Source organism: Mandrillus leucophaeus, unplaced genomic scaffold (assembly GCF_000951045.1).
Source record: "Mandrillus leucophaeus isolate KB7577 unplaced genomic scaffold, Mleu.le_1.0 Scaffold580, whole genome shotgun sequence".
NCBI lineage: Eukaryota > Metazoa > Chordata > Mammalia > Primates > Cercopithecidae > Mandrillus > Mandrillus leucophaeus.
Window position 1 is genome coordinate 1,395,694 of NW_012106253.1, and position 18,901 is coordinate 1,414,594.

The window sequence follows — 18,901 nt, forward strand, 5'->3', positions numbered from 1 at the left end:
TAGGGGTTAAGAGAATAGTAATAGACTGCTGCCACTTATGGAAATCTTTGAAAATGTAATAGAAAAGTAAAACATTTATTGCATTATCTTAGATGCAGCCTCTGTGTTGTGTTTACACCTGGCTGAATTGTTTGTGTAACGTATACTATATTTTTAAACTTAGTTTTCCTTTGACTGTAATCATCACTGAGAATGTTTGGTTTTGCTTTTGATGAAAGTATATCAAATATTTTATGGAACATGCTTTTAGTACATGAAAGAACACTGTTACATGTTAAAGTGACTAAGATTTTATTTTGAAGTTGGTATTGAAAAGATCTTTAAGTGATTAATAAGTGGAGCCAGGAAATTACAGTGCTAGTATTTTAAAATAATTCGTAGATAGCTGGGTGTGGTGGTGTGCACCCGTAGTCCCAGCTACTTGAGAGGCCTGAGGTGGGAGGACCACCCGAGCCTGGGAAGTCAAGGCTGCAGTGAACCATAATCATGTTACTGCACTTCAGCCCAGCCTGGGTGACAGAGTGAGACCCTGTCTCAAAAAAATAATAAAATAAAATAAATAAAATAAAATAATCAGAGACACCAAAGCAGAGTGTTGGAAGTAAAGGCATTCCCTTAAACTATGTTGGAAGATACTGTTTTAAAAATGACTTAAACACAATCATAATTCAAAAGAGATCATATTCAGCCTGTACATAAACTACTTAGTTTTTCCCCCCAGAGATTGTTTCTTACTGCTCTTTAGGAAATTTGAATCAGTAATTCTGTTGAAATAAGAATGAGAGATATTACTTAAACTGAATTTGAAACAATTCAGTATCTTGAAATCCATTTAGGGTACTAAGTGTAAACATGTTCATCATAGATTTTCAGATATATTTTGCTTTTTGTAGTAATTTTTTTTAAATTGGCATTGGCTATGTATTTATCAGAATATTTTATTATCAGAAATATTCAGGCATATTAAAGCTATGAATTGATGGACAAATTTTTTAATTAGTTTCACATTTGGTGTGACTTTGAATGGAAGCATCTGTCATATATACGGTGGTAATAAAATTAGTGCTTAATTTTTCTGATTTTAGCTTGTTAATGGGTTAAGAGAATTTATACATTAGGTAAAGCTGAGGAAGACAAATTTGCAAGGGTCTTTCACCTTTCTGATTTGGGGAGTTGGACCCTGATAACTTTCATTATGCTTCAGATCTTAATGGTGAAGTCTTTCCAGGATCTTATTTTGATTTTTAGATTTTAAATGAAAACAAATACCATAGTGGAACAGAAGAATCTTTCCCTTAATTTTACAGCATAAAATGTATATTATCTTAATTTTTAGCTGTTTTGTTTTATAATCTGTTGTTTTATGATTTTGCAGAGAAAATTCAGGGTGAAACTATACTGGTTTTTTGTTTTTTAATTGTTTTAGCTTGACAGCTGGTCATTTCTACAAACATTTAATTATACGTTATACCCCATAACCTTTCCAAGTGAGAATGCAGCAGAGTGGAAAAAACTCTTTAAACCATGTGCTTCACAGAGATTGTTCTTGCCGGTAAGTTTTTTCCCCCGGTGTCCTTTTTTTTTTTTTTTTAAATTTGAACCTCACTTTTACACATATGAGTCTCTGAAGAGTTACATATAATTCCAGTTAAATAATTAAATTAATAAATAGAAATCAATACGGGTACTATTTGCCTTTTGAACATGAAAAAATATTCCTATGGAACAAGTAAAATAAAAACCCTGTTAAGAATGAAAAATTTTTAGTAATTTCTGTTGAGATACCAGTTTAATATATTCAGTTGTGTGGAACTCTTTTATCTATAAGAAGGAATAGAGGTTGCCAGGTCTTAATGGAGCCAAGTCTGTTGCCAGCAGAAGTGCAGTGGCGTTATCACCTTCAACTTGTAGGCAGCATTTCGAGTTTGAGAAATGAGATAGAGTGCATCATTAAATAGCAATTTGTGTCTTATACCAAGCCAATTTATCTATTGTAACTGATACTTAAACAGAAACAAATTTAAGGCATATGAACTGAAAGGGGAAATGGGAACTATTTATTCAGTGGGGCTGTTCTTTGGTAGTGTTCTATGGTGATAAACCTTGATTTTGTTTTTTTTTATATACAAATGTTCTGAAGCAAGGTTACGTCTTTAATTTTGATTTGATTTTACCCAGTTTTAAAATTCACAGTTGTTTAGACCATTATGATACTTAAATACTTACAGTTTTGCAGCTTAAACACATAGAGAATACTTATGGTAGAAATATTGAATTTAAGAAGCACACAAGTTTCCAGAAAGTATATAAATTATGGGGAAGAACCTTCAGTTACTTCTTATTGCTAAGTGGATTAAGGCAATCCCTAGCTTATTAAGAAAATGGTTTATTGAATCCAGGATATCTGTAAGATTAAGTTATAATATTGATAAACAAGTCTGCCTAAGCAGTATCTTTGTTGCTCTGCCTTAAAAAGTTGTGTCCTAGGATCTTTCTCTTCCATTTTAAAAAGCACACAAATAAGGGATTAAGATTGGTTAAAAAAATATGTTTTAGATACTTCATGTAGGTTTTATTTTAAGTAAGTTTTATATTGAATGATTGCAGTGTCATTTAATTAATGTGTGAGTGCCTAGTATTTGTCAGTCATCTATATTGAAATGCTGGGTATGTAGGAATGAATAGAATACACAGGTTTCCTGTTTTCATAGAGCTTGTTATCTGATGTGGGAGACAGACATTAAATAATCACACAAATGTATTGAAAAAACAATAAGAGATGAAAGAAAGACGTGAGGTTATGGCCATTTCTCTGCCATTTTGTTATGGTACTTTATTAATACTTGGAACCATGGCACTTTTTAGCACTTTATTAACAAGTTTATTATTGATGTTGTTATATGAAATTTGCCAGATAATTTAATGATGTAATCTAGTTAAATCCCTAAATGGAATTTTAAGTACAAGAACTACTTGAAACCTGTCAAATTGACCTCATACTTTACTGTTACTTCTAATCTTTTTAACCAGATTTAAGTAAATTGGTGCTTTATTTTTTTATAGTGATAAACTTTTTTGCTGAGTTTTTCTTCCTTTAAAATAGATGCATGAAAAGAACTAATGTAAACTGTACCAATGCCTTCTTCACCTGAAAGGAATCAGAACTATACATAGGTGATTATTATTTAACCATATGTGTGATTTCCAGCTGGTAGTGGCTCCCAGCATTGAACTTGAAGCTTTATGCAGATTCTTCCTACTCTGCTAACAATATAGTAATCTGTAAACAGATGTGACACAGATGTAGAATGTTGCTATTAAAAACAATTCTCACTTCACCACCCCTCAAAAAAGTGAGACAGACATACAGATTCCATCCCCTCACACACACCTTTTTTTTTTTTTTTTTTTTGAGACAAAGTCTTGCTCTGTTGCCTAGCCTGGAGTGCACTGGCGCAGTCTCGGCTCACTGCAACCTCTGCCTCTCGGACTAAAGCGGTTCTCCTGCCTCAGCCTCCTGAGTAGCTGGGATTACAGGCATGTGCCACCGCACCTGGCTAATTTTTGTATTTTCAGTAGAGACAGGGTTTTGCCATGTTGGCTAGGCTGGTCTCGAACTCCTGACCTCAGGTAATCTGCCTGCCTCAGCCTCCCAGAGTGCTGGGATTACAGGTGTGAGCCACCATGCCTGGCCACAGATTCCCTTTTAGTTGAGGTCTTTGACCAAGTGTACTTTCCCTACTCAGGCCCTGCAGTCAACCATCAGTTTTTTTTCCCCAGCCTGATGTTAAATCCGCTGATAGATAAGGGAGGAATGAGGTGATTTCAGCCTAGTAGCTGCTCATGAAGGTGATGGCTTTAGTTGCAGGAGGAAGTAGCAGCTTTGAAAAGTAGCAGAACTAGGATCAAGCTCCTATTATATTCTTAACTAAAAAGGTTTAGATTCACCTATTTATTGAATCTTACTAATAGACCAGGATAGGCAGTAAATTTAAATTTGTAGGAGTCAGAATCTAAAGTTCATGGGTAAGGCAGAAATGAAAAATTATCCTTGGTTGGGCGCAGTGGCTCGTGCCTGTAACCCCAGCACTTGGGGGACGCCGAGGTGGGTGAATCACTTGAGGTCAGGAATTTGAGACCAGCTTGACCAACGTGGTGAAACCCCGTCTCTACTAAAAATACAAAAAATTAGCCGGGTGTGGTGGTGCATGCCTGTAATCCTAGTTCCTCAGGAGGCTGAGGTAGGAGAATGGCTAGAACCCAGGAGGTGGAGGTTGCAGTGAGTTGAGATTGCGCTACCGCACTCCAGCCTGGGTGACAGAGTGAGACTCTGTCCCAAAAAATAAAAAATAAATAAATAAATTAAATAATTATCCTTAAAGTTCCCCAGGGAAGTCACATGTTGGAGATTTATCTCTTAGAAAGTGCAACATAGCCGGTCTTTCTTCTAAGTCAAGCCTTTACCCTTGCTAGGTGCACATTTTGTTTTGATTCATTGGGAGACAGCCTGGAAATAAGAGCATGGACTCTGAATCTGGGTTGTCTGGGTTCCAGTTTGACTCTACCACTTACTAGTTGAAACTGAAATGATGTAAAGATGCCAGTGTTACAGGCCAAGGGGAATAAGTTCAGAAGATCTTTATTTGTATTGGTTTATTTCTGTATTTATCTCAGGAAATTAGGATTCAAGATATAAATTTACCTAAGCTAATATTATTGCCCATTATGAAAAACATTTCCTCCCTGATCTTTGAAGATTTGGTATTCTCTCAGTTTTTATAATTGAGTATTTGTTTTGGTTTGCTTTTATATCTTCTCAGTTTTTATAATTCTCTCAATTTTTATAATTGAGTGTTTGTTTTATATTCTCTCAATTTTTTATTCTCTCAATTTTATATTCTCTCAATTTTTGTAATTGAGTATTTGTTTTGGTTTGTTTTTATATCTTCTCTGAAAGTTAATGTGAAGGTTAGCATAGTATCTTTATATATATGCTATTGTTAAAAATGACAGATTTGGGAAAGATTACCTTAAAATAATATAAATTAGCTAATCTCTTAGGTGTATCTTATACAATTAGAGGTGCTTTTATGTTTCTTTTTAAAATAGAATTATAGTTAATCATTCAAATATCTCTCCTTGTAGTTAATCCTGAAAGAAGTTGACTCACTATTGTATGTCGACACTGATATCCTTTTTTTACGACCAGTTGATGATATTTGGTCTTTACTAAAGAAATTTAATTCCACACAAATTGCTGCAATGGCACCAGAACATGAGGAACCTCGAATAGGATGGTATAATCGCTTTGCTAGGCATCCATACTATGGAAAAACTGGAGTAAACTCTGGAGTTATGTTGATGAATATGACTCGAATGAGAAGGAAGTATTTCAAGGTAAGTCACTAATACGGGTAGTTGTTAACATTTCTCTAAAAACCTTCTAAATTGTTGGCTTTTCAATTTAGTTTTTAATTGATAAAGAATTTTTCTATTTAGAATAATCTAGAATATTAGAGGAATCTAGATATCTAGATTTATCTAGAAGTGTGTTCATATTCTGTTTAACAGCATTACAATAGGTCAAACCAGTTGACATGACAATGAAGTAAAACAACAGTGCACTAAGTCGTGAACATCATCTCCCTAGATTGCCATTCCAGGAAGCAGATGTTATTTTGTAGTTGTACATTCATAGAATACATAGAATCTAAATTATGATATACCTTAGGGACAACATGGAGTTGCAGTTAAGAGCATAGACTCTGCAACCTGTTTGTTCTCAACCTGTAAAATGGAAATGATAGCACTACCAATGTCTTGGGACTTTTGGGAGGAGTAAATGAGTTAGAACAGTGGCTGACACATAGTAAATGTTATCTATTACGGTGTTATTGGAAGTTAACTTTAAAAATTCCTGCATGTTTCCAGTATTTCAAATTGTGGGATCAGTAGAAAAGTCAGACTATTTAAATTCTCTGAGTGTGCATTTAGACGACATCAGTATGTGCTACCATTTACCAGTTTTATGTAGATTAGTTTTATATCTAAATTGCAAGTCACTGTAGTTTGCTTGCTCTGGAATCAAACTGGCTTTCTGTGTAGCTTTGCCTCTTGTGCAGTACTTAACTACTAGCCATTTAGTTAACTTTCAAGTATAAGTTCTCTCAGCTGAATAAGATAATAAACAGACTTAACTAAGTTAATTTAAAAGAGATCTGTTGAAAATTCTTAGTAGATCCTGGCATGAAGTAAGCATTAAAATGTTAGCTAAAAACAGTGACTTCTGAGCAAACACTGTTCCCTCTAGGAGTATAGACTTACCTGTTTATTCCTTTATGTCTTATTAGGACTCAGTTAAACATTAAGGGATATCATGTCTTTTATGGTATGAGTATATGTGTACATTTATATGTATATATTTTTGTCATGTATTTTTGATATGGTATCTGGTGGGATGGAATTTATTCTTCCTACATGTCTGATTTAAGCCTTTGCCTCATTTGGAACTGTTTCCTCTTACCTTTGGTATAGGCAGCAGTACTGCTGTAGCCATTACCGTATGCCAACACTTCAGTCTTAGAAGTCTGACAGCTATTACCGGTCACTGTTCTATTCTGTTGATCTGGTAAACTTAGTTTTTTTTTTAGCCTTCCCTTTTCCGAACCTTTTTAAAGTCCTGTTTTAAATTTAGTTTTGTCTCCCACAACTGATTGCATTAATAAGCCCATAATAAGCCCAGTGTTAGGTAACCTCTGCTCTTGTTTAACAGAGAACATCTCTCTTTGGTTACCAAGTTTGTTATTATATATCTTGAATTTTTAAATTTCATGTACTATAAAGTTGTACTAAATATAATAAAACTAGGATAGTAACATGATTGTTATTTTCTGATTGTTAGACTATGCACAGTGATCTTATACCAGAAGATGGTGCTGTAAGATTATCTGCAAAAAAATAATGTGACTTCTCAATAACTGCGTTTGAAATTTATGAAATTAATAGAAGTTTAGTGTTGCAAAGAACTATAGGGATAATATAACACCCTTTGATTACAACTTAAAAATAGCTATATAGTTCAAATCCATTGTTTTTAAAATTATTTTATTCTTATTTTACTTTTTTGTAGAGAACAGTCTCTACAAAAAAAAGAGTTGCCCAGGCTGGTCTTTAACTCCTGGCCTCAAGTGATCCTCCCGTGCTGGGATTATAGGCATGAACCACTGCGCTTGGCCAGATTTACTGTTTTTTTACTTACCTATTACTTATTTAAATATCATTCATAAATACTTTAATAGTTTCTCCCTTTCCCTTTTTCTTTTGTTTTTCTCTGACATGTTCTAAACTACCTAGAGATGTAGTTATGGGGGTTGGAATAATTTCTAAACTTTCAAACCTTTTTTTCTTCTGCACATTACTGACTATGAAAAAAAATACAAGATGATTGGTTGTACATTAATTCAGCAGGTATAATTTACTTCACACCTACTATTCCTATGTTACAAACAACCCTATTCTTGCTCCTTGGAACATACTCAGATTTGCTTCATTTTCAAATATTATTATACTTAGGATTGTCGAGATGGTCCTACAAAATTTATTGATTTTTAATTCCTTTTCTCATATATTTTTATTTTTCTTGATCTCTATGTCTATAGCAAACATTGTCTTGGTTTTTTTCCTGCCATCTACAGTTTCTAGCACAGGACTTAAATTTTAGAAATTTAGCAATATAACTGAGTTACTTATAATTGCTTTCCAAACGGTTTTATACAGATTGGCGACTATTGCTTCATGGTTCTTAACCCATGTACAGCCACAATACAAATTTAGAACAAAGGTCATAGTTTAAGTTATTTATTTGTTTTGCTGTCACCTGGTTCTTACCACTCATGGCTGTTCATTTCCAACCTGATGTATTATAGTTATGTATATTAAAAAGTTAAAATAGGACCAGGTGTGGTGGCTCAACGCCTGTAATTCCAAGACTTTGGAAGGCTGAGGTGGGCAGATCACTTGAGGCCAGGAGTGTGAGACCAGTCTGACCAACACGGTGAAACCCCATCTCTACTAAAAATAGAAAAAATTAGCTGTGCATAGTGGTGCATGCCTGTATTCCCAGCTACTTGGAGGCTGGGACAGAATCACTTGAACCAGGGAGCAGTGAGCTGATATCACGCCACTGCACTCCAGCCTGAGTGACAGAGCTACAGTGTGAGTGAGACTCTTTGTCTCAAAAGAAAAAAAAAAAAAATTTACATTCAAATACTTTAATAATTAATTATTTAATTAAATATTTTAGTTTAAAATTAAATTAAAAATTCTTTTTAAAAAGCATATAATTTTTAATCTCATAATTGTATATTTGTTAGATAATGAATAACATTGATTAAATGATTATGTTCTATTTTGCATAATCATATTTGCAGTGTTGAATCCCTGTTAGGGTATTTATTTTCTTTCCTTCTAAAAAATGTATTACTGTATTTCTTAATCTTTTCCTGTTTATTAGAGAAAAACCAAAGAGTATAAATTAGACATGGTGGGAATCTTTTCTTTGTTAGTTTACTTTGCCCTTTTCAAATGTCTGTATATTACTTTGTATTTTTTTTGTCTGTTTGCTCCACCTACTGAGGGCAGGATGTGTCTTTTGTACAGCTTTTTATTAAGAATATTTAGCATGGTGTCTGACATAAAGTAGCAACTTGATAGATAATTGCTAGCAAAGGAGAGTCAGATGAAGGTTTTAGAAACTAGGCCATGAATGAATTATTGAAAAATACTGGAAAAGAGAACACTGTGTGTGAAGTAGTTACAGTGTTTTTACATATTTGTAAGATGTATGTGATAGAAGACTTTTCTTGTGTTAGTACATAGCTTATGAGAGCAGAATAGTAACAATGTACATCTTGCCAAAGGACTTTTTAAAGTGAAGTAACTAGTCTTTGGGAATTGATGAGTTCCCACTTTTTTGTTGGATGCTCTTTAATTTTATATGTATGTATAGGACAGGCTGATAATGATAGTCCATACATTTTCAAAGCATGCTTAATTTAAAAAATGAAACTAATTGATCTTAATGTAACATACATGTATTTGGTCATAGGTTTGCTAAATTTTGTAAAATTAGAACATTTTCTGTTTTAAATGTTATGAAACTAAATTATGTTTATAAATATTCAAAAAATTCATTGTAGAATAAAAAGACAGATTTGCTCTTGACATATCTCTCCACACTTTCATGCCTTCACCCAGAGTGACACTATAAACTTGGCTGTGTGTTCTTTGGACCTTTTAAAAAGTGTATTTTGAGGCTGGGTGCAGTGACTTATGTGTGTAATCCCAGCACTTTGGGAGGCCGAGGCAGGTGGATCACTTGAGGTCAGGAGTTCGAGACCAGCCTGGCTAATATGGTGAAACCCCATCTCTACTAAAAACACAAAAATTAGCCAGACATGGTGGCAGGTGCCTGTAATTCCAGCTACTAGGGAGCCTGAGACATGAGAATCACTTGAACCCAGAAGGTGGAGGTTGCAGTGAGCCGAGATTGTGCCACTGCACTCCAGCCTGGGCGACAGAGTGAGACTCCATCTCAAAAAAAAAAAAAAAAAAAGATATTTTGAAACAAGCATATGCGTGTATTAGCATTTAGATATAGGATTCTTTTATACATTTTCAGCTTGCTTTTTTCATTTAGTAAATAGTTGACTGGTTGACTGACTTCTATGTCATTATACATAATCACATTTTTAATGTGTGTATGATGTGGAGAATGGATGATTTTATTTTCTTTTTTTGTGTGTACCTAGTATGGATATGTAGTTGTATGGCTGAAAATATATTTTAAATTTTGTATTTTCTTGACTATACTACCGGTGTGGTTAAAAATATTTTCTTAAAATTTGTAGCCATTTCTGTTTCTTCTTTTGTGAATGGCTGCTTGCCCATATCCTTTGCCCACTTCTTGGTTTTCTCTTTCTTACTCACTTGAACTCTTTTTATATGTAATGCCTCTTTATTAAACTCATTTCTCATACTTTTCATTGGTTGTCTTGGATAGTCTAGGTTATATCATTAGCAGATAATACTAGCGTTATCTCTTCTTTTCCAAATAGTTTTCTAATAGGACTTTTTTCTTTAAGGTTTTTTTCTTTTTTAATTTTTTTCCTAAGACTGCACTGGCCTCTTAATTTTGTCTTTCGTTGATTTTCTTTGAATAGATACATTTCTTGTAAGATATATATTCAAATATATATATTTGATTCATATTGGCTTTTAAAATTTAAATATATATCTATATTTCTCTGTATATTTGAATAGATAGAATCACTTGAAGACTTTAACGTGGTGTTGTACAAGGGCTCCACCAGTTCTGCCTGTTGAAAGTGTTGCTGGTTTTTGTCCTTGTGTAATTGATATTTTTCTTTTCAGAGCCTAAGAATGTTTCCTTAACATACTCAATGACTTATTTCTAAGAGTTATCTTTTCAAATTGTTTCCTTAAGTAAAACTTGTTTTAGTCGTTTTCCAGGTTAAAAAAAATTCTGGTTATAATTACTGTTTACTGTGTTCTAAGAAATTTCACACAAGGATAATACAATTGTAGCAGATCAATTTAAGTATGTGGATTTTTTTTTCCACGAATTCTGGCCTTCTCTTTTTTGAAGGATAGATTGTTTATATCATCACTGAATTTACTATAAATTATACAGTAGCTTATAACAGTGTTTCTCAAACTGTGTCAAAGAATTAATTTTTAAAAAATTTTCAGTATTTTATGAGCCAATACTTTTGTAAAAGATAGATTGCTAGAAAAATAAGTAGACATAAAACTATTCTATTAACTTGCTGTAAAAGTTTCAGAATCTTACTCTTAATTTCTGTACTTAATTACTTAATCTTATTGAGGACATAGAAAAAATTTACATATTAGCACACTATGTGAACTGCACTATGAAGAATACTGGTTTTTACTCTGGATAGTTTAAAAGGGTCACATAGATCTAAAAGGCCCAGTATTCAAGTCTACCCCTTCCACCAGGTTCTCACTGGACTCAGTTACTTGCTTCCTTAAGTATTTAACTTTGGGTTTTCAAATAACAAGTTTTGAGCATTAAAAAAAAACAAGCATTACATTCAGTATCTGAAAAAGCATTAAATTCAGTACCTTCTTTATTTTAAAAAACCGAAATATAAATTGATGGATTATTGGTATAATATTTTTATCTTATTTCAAAAGGCAGCATTGTGCTTAGTGGCTAAACAGTAGGAGCTTTCCAGTTAAAATGAAGATAAGGATATCTGTTAATATTACCATAACTTTTTTTTTTTTTTTGGAGACAGGGTCTCATTCTGTCACCCACGCTGGAGTGCAGTGGTGTGATCTTGGCTCACTGCAAACGTTCACCTCCCAGACTCGAGTGATCCTCCCACCTCAACCTTCCAAGTGGCTGGGACCACAGGCGTGTACCACCATGCGTGGCTAATATTTTGTACTTTCGGTACAGGGTTTCACCATATTGCCCAGGCTGGTCTCGAATTCCTGAACTCAAGTGATGTGTCTGCCTAGGCCTCCCAAAGTGCCGGGATTACAGGCGTGAGCCACTGTGCCTGTCACTATAACTATTAAGTAATATTTAAATGGCAGTTTTCAGCGTGGAGGAATAACAAGCTCCCATGTTAGACAAGTGAAAGAAATAGGTATAAAAAATTAGATAGGATGTAAAATTATTATTTGCATGACATATTTATATCCCTGAAAAACTCCAACCTATTAAAACTACTGTAAACATTAAGGATGTGTAATTAATTTGGCTGGGTTGAAAATTAAAATACAGAAATTGCTGCTTTTAAAAGGAGAGTCAAACTGTTTACTGTGCTGGCTGACTCCAGGGGTTCTTTCTTAAGTAACCTATATGGTCTCCTCCTGAAAACAGTGTTGATATGCCAATTAGTTGATATCCAAGAATAGGAAAATACTTTTGCTAGCAGAGTTGTAATTCTGATAGCAAAGCTTACAGTCATTAAAATGGGTTGGGTGAATCTGTTAGCTCTTCAATAGTATGAGAGGCATCAGGAGACTGGGGTCTCTTTCTTGGAGTGCAGTCGTAATATTGCCAAAGATGCCAGTCCTAACTTGCCTCCCTCTGGGACGGTGAGAGTTTATGGGACTACATACATCTGCTAGACTGGATCCAGTTATTTTCCTTAGCAAATCTTCTTTGACTTTGTATGTCATTCATGGTGCCTCTTTACAGAATTCTTTGTGTGCATTTTCTAATGTACAAGTAGCAACCTTTTAGAAGATAAAATGGAATCCTCTCAAAAGAGATAGTATACATAGGAACAAACTTGAAAGAAATTGGCAGTATATGTGTATATACACACACATATATATATTTTTTAAATGTAATAAGATAAATGAACACTTAAATAAGTAGGAAGACATATTATGTTTTTGGATAGGAAAATCCATCATAAAAAGGCCAGTTCTCTATGAGAATTTTTTACTACAGGTAGACACAAAGCTCATAAATTTCTGCTGCTTTGTTCATCTTCCCCACTCCCTCTACAGCCTTCATTTTTGTCAATCATACTGTTTTTTAGTGTTTAACTTTAGTTATGTATGCATTTTTTAACTTGATTTATCAATTTCAGAATGATCTATTTGAACTGCCAATTATAAAAGTTAAGCAAATCAATCTGAGAATAATAGCCATCATGGTAAAAAAATAATAATAGCTAACACTGAATATTTACCATGTGTCAGGTGCTATTCCAAGCACTTTAAATTTATATGTTAACAGTTTTAATCATCAACAACTCTGACGTAGGCACAGACATAGGTACCAAAACTATCTTCATTTTAAGATAAGGACACAGTTACTTTCGCTTTCTTTCCTGACTTACTAGTTTTATCACTGCCACATACAACTTCCTTTTGTTATCTTCTCTTTTACTGGACAGCCCTTCTCACATTTAGGGTTGGAAATGTCACTTGATATTGTGAGGAGTTTGCATTTCTCTTTGTGGCTTTGTAATGGTTACTGTGGGTTACTGTAATATCTTTTGAATGTTTTTATCAACAGAATGATATGACAACTGTACGACTACAATGGGGAGATATACTTATGCCATTGCTTAAAAAATACAAACTGAACATCACATGGGGTGATCAAGATCTATTGAATATCGTGTTTTTTCATAATCCAGGTAATTATCTAAATTCCTTTTATTTGCATTAAAAAATCACAGATAATACTGAGTGAAAAAGGAAAACATGCAGTTATCTGATTCTGTCTTATATTAATGATTATTGCTATTTATGTTTAAGACAGAGTAAAACTTTTCTTGAATTTTGCTTTAATTGGAAGAGATCTAAATGCCGAACATTTTTCATTAATTCTTACTTGTAAGAGCTGTATTTTTTTAACTAAAAGTTTTGCATAATGTTACATTTGTGGAATTAGGGGTATTTGCTTCATTGTCTGGTCTTCTCTTTATGTAGAAAGCCTTTTTGTTTTTCCGTGTCAATGGAATTATCGACCAGATCATTGTATATATGGAAGCAATTGCCAAGAAGCAGAAGAAGAAGGAATCTTTATTCTTCATGGGAACAGAGGTGTTTACCATGACGATAAGCAACCAGCATTTAGAGCTGTTTATGAAGCACTAAGAAATGTAAGATTTGCCTTTTCTGTTTTTTTAACTTTGTGTTTGAAAATACTTTCAAGCTAATGGTTAGTTTACAAAAATAGTACAAAGAATTTTTATACACCCTCAGCCTCATCTGTTACTAACATTTTGCCTTATTTGCTTTGTCATTGATTCTCTCTACTTTTTTTTCTGAAAACAATGTAGTTGTTTTTTCAGAAAACTTAAATTTGATTGTAAGTTGCATACATTAAGGTCTTTTACCCCTAAAAACTTCGTTGTTTTTTTTTTTTAAACTAATTAAAGGACATTCTCTTATTAACCACAGTACATATATCAAGCTAGAAAATTTAATACTGATGGAATACATTAATCTGCCATCCATATGGCTTTACTCTCTTTGAACTAGAACAGTTTCTCAGTCTTTGTCTTATATGACATTGGCATATTTTGACAATAGAGCCTCTTCACACCTTTTTTTTTATTAGAATGTTCTTCATTTTGGCCTAATGCTTCCTTACAATTAGATTCAGGATATACATATCTGCTCAGAATACTCTATAGGTGGTGAGATGTCCTTCTCAGGCTCTCATAGTCATAGTCCCCTTTGTCTGCCCCTTGCTGGTGATGTTGATTTTGATCAGTCAGTCAAAATGTCGTTAATTTTCTCCACAGTGTAGTTATTTTTCCTTTTATAAGCAGCCTATGGGGAGAACCTTTTAAAATCATGTAAATATTCTGCTTCTCATTAAAATTTTCCTACAAGATTTAGCATCTGTTGTTGGTTCTTGCTCAAAACAATCTTCACTATGTTATTTGCAAATTGATGATTGTTCAATACTAGCATTCCTTCCACATACATCATTTGACGCTTGGCATGCATCTGTAAGGAAGAGCTCTCCCTTTTGCACATATATTGACGTTTATATAATCAGTATGAACCCTTTGATACTTATTTTCTCCAGTGATTTATAATTCATTATTTCCTTCTAATTAGGTTGATGCTAAAGTTGTTCCAGATATGGCCACTGGGAGCCCCAGTGGCTACTTCTTGTGCCTCTTTGACATGTGCTCATGACTTTTTTTGAGTACCTCCTTTATTTTCTGTTCCAACAAAATATTCCAGGTTTATTTTATACTTTCCCTGCCCTACCCTTGAAATTAGTCATCTGTCAAAGGAGCTCTGCTTCCCTTTAGTAGGCTCTGGATGTTAAGCATGTTTATTGCTACCATGGTCTCATTGCTTCTGAGCTTTCTCAGTGGCAGAGCTAGGAAGTATAAGCATGCACACATGATGTTATGTGTTCACACCTGATTCTCTAATTCCAGGCCATTCTTCCAAGGCTCTTCTTTGCTTTCTTCTACTCTATATTTTATCTCCTTTCTTCCACAGTTAGAATCCTGACTTCTATCAATAACACATTTTCTCATTTGCTTAATCCTACAATTATTTAAAATAATTTCAGAAATGTTCCATTCATACCATTGTCTCCACCCCCAAACCAACTTACTCAAAATGGCTTAGGATTTGTTTTCAGTCCTTCCTCTTCCTCTCCTCTGCTCCCAGACAAGGGTGTGTACTCAATACTGTATTCATAAGTTACTTGGATTAGTTCTTTTTTTCTGATCTTTCAGTGTGATTATTTTATTCATTTGAAATACAGTTGGATTCATTTGTTTCCGTATGCTTTCAGTTTTAGTTTTTTTCCCACTATCTTTGTTGATATAATTGCATTTTTTGATAGGGGGATGTTAATACACTTCACAAAGTCAGAATTACATAAGAGTTTACTCTCATGTAACCTGTTATCTTAGCCCTCTCATCCTAACTGCCCCCTACCTCTATAGGGTACCAATTTCATTGTTTTCTGGTTTATCCTTCCTGTGTTTTTAATAAGACGAGCAGATGTGTGTATGTTTTGTAATTTCCATTTTTTTACACAAAAGGTAGTTTAGTGTATATCTTCCTTCATTCTTTGCTTTCTATACTTAAAATATTCTGGAGATATTTCTCTCTCTTAATTTTTTTTTTTTTTTTAAAAAAAACAACTGTATGGTACTGTATTTTATGTATGTACCAGAGTTTATTCAACCATTCTCTATGTTTGGACATTTTGGTAGTTTCCAGTAGCTTGAATTATAAATAATGCAGCAATGTACAGTTAGCTGTGTCATATATATATTTGTATTGTTGGAAGGTGAGTCTTCATGGTAAATTCCTGGAAGTGGGATTATTGGATTGAAATTATTACCTGTGTTCCTCCGTAGGGATTGTTTGTATTCCTGCCAATGATTTATGAGACAGTCTGTTCCCCACATCCTCATCAACAGAGTATAGTATTAGGCTTTTAAAATTTTGTCATTCTGATGGGTGAGAAATTGAATCTTAGTGTAGTTTTAATTTGCATTTCTCTTTTGAATGAAGTTTAATCTTTTTATATATTTATGAACTATTTATATATCTTTCTGGGGGTAAATTTTCTTTTAAATGTTTCACCTATACTTCTATAGGTTTTTAAAAAATAACTAATGAAACATAATTTATATGCCGCAAAGTTCACCCATTTAAAAAATATAATTCAGTAGCTTTTAGCATGTTTGCAGAATTATACAACCATCATTATTACCATGAGGGCGTTTGGGCTTTGTCACCCTCTCCTTCCTTTAATTGTTAAAAGTTCTTTGTATGTTAGGAATATTAGTACTTTTCCTGTGATACATATTGTGAATATTTTTCTACCAATTTGACTTATTGTATTTGATGCCATTCAGTTTGTATAATATTTTTCATGTAATAAGTTTATCTTTTTTTTTTTTTTCTTTTTTTTTTTTTAATTAACAACTGGGTCTTGCTCTGTCACCCAGGCTGGAGTGCAGTGGCACAGTCATGACTCATTGTAACCTCTATCCCCTGGACTCAAGCGATCCTCCCACCTCAGCCTCCTAAGTTGCTGGCACTATAGGCACGTGCCACCACACTCAGCTAACTTAAGTATTTTTTATGGAGATGGGGATGTTGCTGTGTTTCTCTGGCTGGTCTTGAATTACTGGGCTTAAGCAGTCTGCCAGCATCAGCCTCCATAGTGGCTGAGATTACAGGCATGTATCACGCAGGCTGGCGTGCAGTAGTGCGATCACAGCTTACTGCAGCCTCGACCTTCTGGGTTCAGTAGATTCTCTCACCTCACCCTCCCGAGTATCTGGGACTATAGGTGCATGTCACCAGGCTTGGCTAATTTTTGTATTTTTTGTAGAGGTGAGGTTTTGCCATGTTCGCTCAGGCTAGTCTTGAATTCCTGGGCTCAAGCAATCCTCCTACCTTGGCCTCCCAAAGTGCTGGGTTTACTGGGATAACTCACCACACCTAGCCTAACACCCCTTTTTTTTTTTTTTTTTTTTTTTTTGTTTAAAGTCGTTATCAGAAAGCTTTTTCCAATCTACACTTGGGTTACAGAACAGGTTATAGAATAATTCCTCCATATGCTGTTTCATTTATTACATTCAGACCTTTGCTCTGTTTGGAATTTACTCTTTTGTATTGGGTGAGGAATGGATACTATTTGACTTTTTTCTAAATGGCTATCCTTTTGTCTCAATACCATTTACTTGAAAAATCTATCTTTGGCTGGGTGCACTGGCTCATATCTGTAATCCTAGCACTTTGGGAGGCCAAGGTGGGCAAGCTCAGGAATTCAAGACCAGCTCAGGCAACTCCTTCAGCCCAGCAGTTTGAGACCAGCCTGGGCAACATAGTGAGACTTTGTCTTTAAAAAACAAAATAAAATAAAAGACTGTCTTTAACCAAAAGATTTGAGATACTGACATTATCATAAATTCCATTTGTAGTTTCTGACTTTTCTGTTTTGTTCCATTGGTCCGTTCATTTGTACACTAATAACACACTATTTTAATTATAAAGGCGCTTTGCTGTGTTTTAATATCTGATGGGGCTACTCCCTCTTTATAGCCTGTTTTTTTCAGTGTTTTCTTAGCTATTGTATATTTATTTTTCCATAAGTATCAAATCCATTAAAAAATCTTGTTGGTATTTTTAGGCTGGGCACAGTGGCTCACGCCTGTAATCCCAGCACTTTCGGAGACTGAGGTGGGCGGATCACCTGAGGTCAGGAGTTGGAGACCAGCCTGGCTGCCAAAGTGCTGAAACCCCGTCTCTACTAAAAATACAAAAATTAGCTGGGCATCATGGCACGTGCTTGTAATCCTAGCTACTCGGGAGGCTGAGGCAGGAGAATTGCTTGAATCTGGTGGGTGGAGGTTTCAGTGAGCCGAGATCGCTCCATTGCACCATAGCCTGGACAAGAAGAGCGAAACTTTGTCTCAAAAAAAAAAAAAAAAAAAATTGGTATTTTTATTGGGAGTGTATTAGCTTCATATATTAACTCAGGGACTGCTAACGTTTTGATGGTGTTGAGACATCCCAACTAAGAACAAGGGCTGTCTTTACATTTGTCTTTTAGGAATGTTTTATAGCAAGCCTGTCCAGCCTGTGGCCAATGGGCCGCATGCAGCCCAGGACAACTTTGAACGTGGCCCAACACAAGTTCGTGAAGTTTCTTAAAACATTATGACATTTATTTTGTGATTTTTTTTTTCTTAGCTCATTATTGTTAGCGTTAGTGTATTTTATGTGTGGTCCAAGACAATTCTTCCAATGTGGCCTAGGGAAGCCAAAAGATGGACACCCCTGTTTTACAGGTTTTTTCCTGTAGGTTTTGAATATAACTTAAGTTTATGCTTAAGTATTGTCTTTCTGTTGCTTTCGTAAATAAAGTTTTGTCTTTTAAGCATTTGCTTTAAAAGTTTGGAAAAAAATTATACTGCCCCTCTTTCCCCCATCCCCCAATTGTCTGTTTTCTCTTTTCTTCATGTTCTCATTAGTTACCTTTTATGTAATTAGGGTGGATTGATGGGGGACATGATTAATACTTCATATACCTCTCGATGGGTGCATGAACCATATCTCTGTGAATGTTAAGGACCAAGACTTGGGGCAAATTCAGGGGAGGTTTGGATGTATGCTGTTACTTAACAAGTTGTATCACTATCTAGGTTAGCTGTTTCACTGTTATTAAGGAAGAAGTATTAATACATGTGATCACGCAACTCTCATTTAGATATGCTGTCTGTTCTGCTAGACTGTTTAATCTTACATGGGTGGAAACAAAGCAAATAATGGGAGTGCTACTTTGGTTTAAATGTGGGGGTCAGGAGAAAAGCCGATGACCCCT

The 18,901-nt window shown here is 34.5% G+C and overlaps 1 protein-coding gene across 1 annotated transcript in view; it reads left to right on the forward strand.

Moving 5' to 3' along the window:
* GXYLT1 (glucoside xylosyltransferase 1) overlaps nucleotides 1-18,901 on the forward strand; it is a gene marked incomplete at its 5' end in the record, with an annotated part of 45,965 nt that overhangs the window by 19,440 nt on the left and 7,624 nt on the right. Inside the window, 4 exons of the mRNA XM_011999059.1 lie at nucleotides 1,427-1,552; nucleotides 5,146-5,397; nucleotides 13,088-13,211; nucleotides 13,507-13,679. Of these exons, the coding sequence (XP_011854449.1) occupies nucleotides 1,427-1,552; nucleotides 5,146-5,397; nucleotides 13,088-13,211; nucleotides 13,507-13,679 (675 nt within the window). The remainder of the gene's footprint in view (nucleotides 1-1,426; nucleotides 1,553-5,145; nucleotides 5,398-13,087; nucleotides 13,212-13,506; nucleotides 13,680-18,901) is intronic.